The 8,476-nt window shown below is 43.3% G+C and overlaps 1 protein-coding gene across 1 annotated transcript in view; it reads right to left on the bottom strand.

Annotated features, from left to right (window-relative positions):
• Positions 1-363: 363 nt before the first annotated feature.
• The window catches only part of ZCCHC24 (zinc finger CCHC-type containing 24), a 175,218-nt gene continuing 167,105 nt past the window's right edge, over positions 364-8,476 (bottom strand). The window contains exon 4 of the mRNA XM_030570758.1: positions 364-571. Within this exon, the coding sequence (XP_030426618.1) occupies positions 458-571 (114 nt within the window). The 3' untranslated portion in view covers positions 364-457. The remainder of the gene's footprint in view (positions 572-8,476) is intronic.

Below are 8,476 nucleotides of genomic sequence, written 5' to 3'. Positions count from 1 at the left end.
GGTTAACAAGCACTCCCAATTAGTGGCCTTGCAGGTTACCTAAGTCCTGCAAAAGCCATTCATAATGTTTACTTCCCAGTGAACATTATATCTTGCCTAACACACAGCACTTCGTTTCATTTCACCTGGCCATGATATAGGAACCGTGTAAACAATCAACAGAAACCACAGCAGTGGTTCCACTGTGAACACTATCAGTAACACTGTTTGATAGATATATAGATAGATCGATATATAAAACACACCATAGTCCTATAAATATATCTTGCATGTATACACATACACAGGAAAAGTGTTACATTCTATTAATGGTAAGGCATATTATTAGTTTAAAGATAGGCAAAATTGGCAATCTTTTTTTAGTTTTTTTTTGTCTTGGATTCTGTGTCGCTCTTGATCGTGTGCAGCCAAAGAATCTCGCAGGATGATGGAGACAGAAGAGGCCACCTTTGAAGGTTTATTGCACACGACGGCAGTAGTAGCCCAAAACTTTGCACTTCTCACACAGATGCTGAGGATGCTCCTTGCTCTGATCTGAAACATCCAGGCCATCTGGCTTTTCCAGGGGTCTCTACAGAGAAGAAAGGGAATAGAATATGCTCCAGTAAATGTCACTGACAATCGATCTTGACTAGGCCTACAAACCCAACTTTTAAGGTTATTTTGCTAGGCTTTCTCCCAGTGCAGCTAATGGTGTTATATTTCTTTCCTGAAAAGCCAAAACATGTTGCCAGCTACCTGGCTCTGCAATGGTGGGAACTGTCTTGACAACATGAATGTTATTCCCTTTCACTCAAAGTCTTGTAAATCCTTATTCTAGCTATATTGCTAAAAAAAGACTTAATTTATAACCTCATGCTATAAAACAACTCCATTTATTCACTTGGCCCCAGTGATTATGTCCTAAAGGCATTAGCACTTAAAGCATAGGCATCCCATTGCCCCAGGCACGCCAGGGGGGTTAACACCATTAGGATTCAGTGCTAATACCAACAAGCCATCTTGCCAATGTACGGTTATGAAACAAGTGACGGAGGTTTGCCTGACACACACCTCCATATTTGGAGAGCTGGAATTTCCCAAACACAGCAGCTGCAAAGTAGGGGAAGAAAACTGCTCAAATAGTAACATGGTTAAGTATTTGTAATAAGAGTTAAGTAAGATATGCTGGGGGGACAGAGGAGGGAATCAGTAAAACAAGGAGTAAAAATTCCTCAGATTTACTAGATCTTGTACTTTACATTTCCCTAATATCTAAAAGCTCTCACATTCATTTAAAAAATAAAACACCCACACTGTATATCAAAGCAAGGCTGCCTGTTTGAAAGATCTGATGGGTACAAAGGTGCCAGAGACATAAAGATGAAACAATACAGTGTGCACTTTCTAATGGAACCATGAAAATATACAACTTCTCTGGCTTTCTAAGAAAGGCAGTCTGGTTGCACGATGATTTGCAATAAAAGTGGCAGTGAGTGTTCCACGGTACTGTGGATAATGACAGCGAATGGGGTGAAATCTGAAAACAAGCCAAAGATTTTCCACTGTTTTAGGAATAGTAGCTTCTTGCTGAGTGTCTCAAAATATTGTTCTTGAGGAGGGAAGCAGAGAAATTTACAGTAGACATTTAACCCTGTTCACTTCCCTGCCCCATTCCCAAACCCTCGCTCCAATCTTGCCTGAAGCAATAAAATGTTAAGAGCATTTGATGTTCTAAATTATCAAGATTTCTAAATTAACAACAATTGACGAGATGATCACAATGGTCCCTTCTGGCTTAAAGTAAGAGTTTATGAATTTAAATGTCTGCTCTTCATTCCAGGGTAACCCTCTCAAAACACTGAGCATCAAAACAAAAAGGCCGTTTGAAACTTTTTGTGCAAGTAGTAACAACCCAGAGTTGAAGGGGTACATTTTTATTGAATTCTAAAAGAATAAAATAAGCCAAAATCTACTATATTCTACTTAGCCCTCAACTTCTTGCTGTGTTCATTCTTGTTCCTGACCGCCGAGATGAACATTTTCACTTATTGCTTTTCACAGCTAATAATAATAGCAAATGGAATTCATTCTGTGGAGATTGCCAATAGTTTGTTCGTCCCTTTCTCTACAGTACATGGCCCAATGCTTTGTCCACTTGGGGCCAGATTCTGAACTGGTGTAAACATGCATAGTTCCGTTTACTTCAAGGGACTAGCACCTGATTACTGAAGTTTGTGATTAAGTTTACTCAGATGGATCAAGTACAGTGTTCTCAGCATTCAAAGCCTGTGAAAGACTGCTACTGACTTCAGTGGGCTTTCGAACAGGCTATTAACGAGTTCCTTAAAAACAGAGCATTAGAACTGGGATTCCAGCCCTGTGCTCATTCCACTAGGCCGCACAGTGATTCTGCCAGTCTAGTAACAGATATAAAACCAAGATGAATAAGCAATGTAAGGTGGGTTTTCAATTGAGAAAACCTGTCATCCCTGCCTCCCCCTGCAAATATTTCCTTCATATGTCACCCAAGGAGATGTGTTGGATAATAAGTTTTCCCTGAAGTTTGACCCCGCCCCCCCATCTGCAATACAGTCTAAGTTGAGGTTCAGGCACCACAAGAGATAATTTGTACCCCAAGAGGACAGCTTCTGGAAGCTTTGAAATGCTACACTTAAAACAGAGCAGCCATTCGGCACAGCTCTGATTGCTTCTACATACTAGCTGTGCTCTGATTAAAGAGAAAAATACAGCAGTTATCATGTTTACTGATATAAGCCAGGTTTTTTTTCTCAAAATTTTTTTTTTTTAAACACAAGGCCTCGGGAATCGTTTTTCCTGGAAATAGTGCAAAGGACGTTGGGAATGCCTCGGCGTGCCAAGAGTTTCTTGGACTGCTGTCAGAAACAATACCTCTCCATGGTTTGCATTCCCCCTGTGATGACTGAGCTCAGCTTTTTTGGCCTGGGAGCCACTTAGATTTCAGAAATGTTATTGTTACCAGCACGTTACAACATACAGGCTGGGGAAAGAAGGGTTATGAACACAGGAAACCAGGTTGCTTGGGGCCAGCTGGAAGGCACAAGCCGGGTTAGGGCTGCTTTTTTGATGAGGTTAGAGGGCTATAGCTCCAGAAACTACACTGTGTATAGAGAGGTGGAATTTAAAAAAAAAAAAAGTGTTGCTTCAATATTTAAATGCACTGAAGGGTTTGGCTTTGGTGTGTATCTAAGATATTTGCTGTAAAAATTAATCTGCCCCATTCCTATTATTCCTTTATCATTAGTAATGATAAAACAAATATTTCATGATAAAAAAACAATGTGGAGAGTGATAGGATGAGAGCAGCATTTCTGCTCCACTCTTCTTACACCATGTGAAAGGCCCAGAGTTCTGTAAAGAGGCCCTAAAAGCCCCATGTCCAGCTGTAGCAGAATTCCTCTAGCTCAGGCATGGTGCAGGACAGCTATAAGGCTGCCTCCTAAGGTTCTGGGAAGTGTTGGTGGCAGGAGGGATGGATTGAGGGCAGGCTGCAGAGACTCAGAGCTAGCTGCTGTAACATAGACAGGCCCACCGGGCTATCGAAGGCTATGTCTACAGTACAAGTGCTACAGCGATGCAGCTATACTGCTGTAATATAGACAGTACAGAAATGGAAGGAGTTTTTCTGTCATTGAAGTAAATCTACCCACTTGAGAGATGGTAGATAGGTCAGTGGAAGAATTCTTCCATCGATCTAGGTGCATCTACAGTGCGGTTAGCTCTACCTAACTACATTGCACATGTCTCAAAGATATTTTTTACAGCCTTGAGTGATGTTGCTAGGTCAACCTAGGTTTTAGGTGTAGATCAGGCCTAAGTTATGTCAAGAGGCTCTTCAGCACCCCAAGATCTGGAGGGCACAAAGGTGGCTTAAAGACATCACAGCACCTTCTCCTGGGCTGCAAGCTCTGTGACACACATCTTAGATGCCCATTAGGGAATCTCACTTATGTTTCTTTGGTCACAAGTTCTGGTCACTGGAAAAGTAAGAAACTGAGAAGTAGTGATGGTAAAACAAAACAAAAAAACAACTGTCAAAAAATGTCCATTGTGAAAATGGCTTTTCCAGTTTATGAATGCTTTCATGGAAAAAATATCCATTTTTTCACTGAATTTTTTCAAGTTTTTATTGAAAAACTGAAACTGTTTTAAACTGAAAAAAATTGGGTTTTGGGTGTTTTTTCAATGAAAACCCACTTTTGTAATTGACAAACATGGAAAAAAATCTAGTGTTTCACATGAAGTTTTCTTTGCGTGTGTGGCGAGAGGGGGAAAGAAATTCTGACCACCTCTACTGAGAAGGTGTTTGGCTGCAGCGACTATGCTGTTGCCTGCACTGCATGGAATCAAGTTGAAATGATTCTATATTTAAACAGCAAGGCCTGCTTCCCAAACTAACTTTCAATTGAAGCCTTTTGCTAAGCCACATTCAGCATTTTTCTGATTATAATCTCCGCCCCAGTAAATAAATAATTAACAAAACAAAACACCAAAAAAAAAAAGAAACCTTAGGAGTTAGAAAAATAAGGCGAGGCTGCACAAGCAATGGAAGTAATACCAGGGACAGTGCACCACTGTCCATCATTGCCTGTCTACAAGTGGTAATTTGCAGTCGCAGATGCATGTACTGTAATAGATCTAAGCTCACTGTGCTATGTCTCAAAGATATGGTACAGAGTTCATATTCTGACTTTGATCATCTCTTTTGAGATTCACAGCCCTCTGTTTGTGGATCTTTCCCTTCCTGTGTGGAAAGAGAGGTCTTCCCTCTCACCCCCTATCTGTGGAGGCTTCTCAATGGGTCCCTAAGTTTGTGTTTGCAGGAGGGTTGTAGACTGCACATGCAGGGGAAAGGCAAAGCTGGTCCAGAAAAATGAAATATACTTAAGAGAGATAATTCAACTTCTCTCCAATGGAGCTGTACCCCCAAGAAGACGGAGTTGACAGGAGAATTAAAGTGCAGAGCCAATGTGGAGACAAAATGTCTCTTGCAGATCCAGGGAGATTCTTCCTGTCTGGAAGCATGCTTCAAGGTCATTCCCATGGGATGGCGTGAGGGAATCTCCACATGGGAGTCCTCATGGACATTCACTTTCCTCCTCACAGATTGTACCATGGACTGGAATGACCTGCCCTGTTCTTAGAGTTGTATTTTTAAGCCTAAAATTACCTTGTTTGGAAGGGAGAACAAGCTGATATGCTATGAAATAATAAGAGCACAGAGAGAGAAGGGCAGCCAGGCCCTGGCTCATAATGGAAATAGAAAGGGGAACTTAATGAAATTCAAATGCAAGTGAACAAACAGCATGTAATAAACCCATGGGATTAATTGTTTCAAGGTCTTCATGAGGTAAATAGATTTGCATGGTTTAAATAAAGGGATTAGACATGTATGAATTAAAACAGACTCTACAATTACACCAGATAGGATAACAGTTACAGGGGTTTGTGATCCTCAAGTGGTCAGAAATTTCCCCCATGACACTGGTATTAAATGTATATCATTAGAGGTTTATTCTTGCTTTTCTCTGAAGGATCCAGCATTAGCCATTGGCCCGTTCAAAGACAGCAGTTCCTATGTGAACTTTAAATGCAATTAATAATCTTATGCAGAGTATACACAATGCGTCAGTCTACATTTTGCCTATCTGGTATATCTCCATCAGTCTTGTTATGCAGTAATGAATTTAGCCCTGAGAATGAAAGTATGAAGTGTTGTGCTAAAGCACGGGTGGGCAAACTTTTTGGGCCGAGGGTGACATCTGGGTGGGGAAATTGTATGCAGGGCTGGGGCAGGGGGTTGGGGTGTGGGAGGGGGTGCGGTATGCAAAAAGGAGTTCAGGGAAAGGGATTGGGGGAGAGGAAGGGTGCGGGGTGTATGAGGGGGCTGAGGGCAGAGGGTTGGTGTGCAGGAGGGATGTGGACTGTGAGAGGCTCAGGGCAGGGGTTTGGGGTACACAGGGGTGCAGGGTGCAGCAGGGGGCTCAAGGCAGGGAGTTGGGGTGCAGGAAGGGTGGGGGGTGTACAAGGGGACTCAGGTCAGGCACGAGGGGTGCACAGTGCAGGCAGAGGGCTTAGGGCAGGGAGTTGGGGGTGTGGTGCAGGAGAGGTTTGGGCTCCAGGGTGACAGCGACACGCACCAGGGCCAGGGCAGGCTCCCTGCATGCCTGCCCTGTCCTCGGACCCATGCTGCTCCAGGAAGCACTGTGGCCCCTTGGGAGAGGTGTGGAAGGTTCTGTGTGCACTGCCCTTGCTGCGCCTCCAGGTACCTCCCCCAAAGCTCCCATTCCCTGTTCCCAGCTAATGGCAGCTGTGGGGGAGGGGGGGGCAGGCAGAGCCTGGAGACAAGGGCCCAGGGGCTGCAGGGATGTTGGGCCGGCCACTGCTGAGAGCAGCATGGGGCCTGTGGCGCTATGAGGGGCAATCCCGCGGGCCAGATTGAAAGCCCTGATGGGCCGGATCCAGCCCGCAGGCCATAGTTTGCCCAACCCTATGCTAAAGCCAAAAGAAAATGAGAATGATCAATCATATCAGAAGTTTAAGTAATATTAAAAAGTAGGGCAGTTTGTATATAGCTGACATAATGCTGCATTTCTACTAACAGATTAAAAAAAAAGTTTCCCTGTGTGTAATTATGCACTCTCATTAGGGCAGTGGTTCTCAAACTGGGGTTCGCAAAATGTTACAGGGGGTTCTCAGGAAAAAATTCCCTAATGGCGGACAGAGCTGTCCCTAGGGACCTTGGGCAACACAGGGTCAGCAGCGCAGAGCTCCTGGACTTCCAAGAGCTAAGCAGATCAAAGCAAGCATCTCTATCATACTGAGAAGATTTAAACTTCAAGACTCCTTATATGAAATGGAAAGGGAGGTGAATATTTTTTGCTGTTTTTAAAATTAAATAAGCAGCTAGTGTTGTTTTTAAAAATTAGTATGAAAAAAAAAGTTTAAGCTTTGTTGTAATGTGCATTGTTTTCCTGGACTGCTCAAGACCTGAATGCTTGTGTAGGAGGAACTCTTTGAGTTAGCTTCTCAAATACCTTCCTGCTGTTTCACATCTGATACTCCTTGATGAAACCTAGGAGCCTTGTGACACAAGCTACGAAAGCGAGAGCTTGGAAGTGTGTTGCCATTTTCATAATGTAATAAAAATACTGTCACGATAAATGCTAAATAATAATAAATAGTGTGTAATAAGCATGTCATAAAAACGACGTTTGTTTCCAAGATCAGTGCTTTCATAATTTATACTCAGGTCAAGGAGAATATCCCTGGAAATATTCATTTTTAGGAAGGGGTTCCCGAGACTTGACATTTTAGTGAAAGGGGGTCACAGATTGTTAAAGTTTGGGAACCACTGCATTAAGGTGACACATTTTTAATGGTACAAGTAGCTTTAGAATAAGAGTCTTGTTTTCAGTGGACTGCACCATTGCACTAGTAGAAGTAAGTTCTTTGAGGCTACTGTATGTTTGTACAGTTTGTACAGTGCCTAGCAAATCGAACCCAACTTAGTTGTGGCTGTTAGGAAGTACCACAATAAAAAGGTTAAACAATAACAAAAAACTGCTGTGTGTAAAACCAAACTGGCATTTTGGGAGGCAGAGCTGATGCAGTCTCTTAATTTTGAGTGCTATATACACATACTGTGCTCTCTCAGGGTTACTTTAATTGTTAGTCTTGTTCCTTGCTGAAATAACACATTCAGATTGGAAGTATCTGGTTACTCTTTGGGCTTGGCTACACTTGCAAGTTAGAGAACATTAAAGCAGCCCCGGGCACCTTAGCTCACTACCCGTCCACACTGGCAAGGCATGTAGAGTGCTCTGAGTTCAGGACTAGAGTGTTCCTGGCACTCCACCTCGGCAAGAAGATTAACTCTTGGTATGCCTTGGCTGAAACGCCCGGGTGTCAGTGTGAACGAGGTGTTGCATTACTGTGCTCTGATCAGCCTCCGGAAACGTCCAATAACCCCCTTCAGTCAAGTGGCCACTCTTGTCATTGTTTTGGAATCACTGTAGAAATGCGGATATGCCCTTTGAAAGCTCTGTTTCTGACAACCGGGATGCTTATCTACTCCAAGACAAAGCAACCATTACTGTGGACTGCTGTGTGAGAGAGAGAGGGGCAGGGGGGAAAGGGGGTCTGCTGCTCTCTGAACTTACAACACATCATGCTGACATGCTCTCAGCCCCCCCAAAACCCACTCTCTCCCCCCCCACATACACACAAAACACTCCCTGTCACACTCCACCCCACCTCCGCCCATTTGAAAAGCACATTGCAGCACTTGCATGCTGGGATAGCTATTACAATACAATGCTCTGTGGCCATTTCAAGAGCTGCTAATGTGGCCACACCAGTGAACTTGCAGCTGTCAGTGTGGATAGATTGCAGCACTTTCCCTACTGCGCTCTACAAAGGCTGGTTTAACTCAAAGCGCTCTACATGCCCTTAG

The sequence above is a fragment of the Gopherus evgoodei genome, chromosome 7 (assembly GCF_007399415.2).
Source record: "Gopherus evgoodei ecotype Sinaloan lineage chromosome 7, rGopEvg1_v1.p, whole genome shotgun sequence".
NCBI lineage: Eukaryota > Metazoa > Chordata > Testudines > Testudinidae > Gopherus > Gopherus evgoodei.
This window is presented reverse-complemented; position numbering and strand designations above follow the sequence as displayed.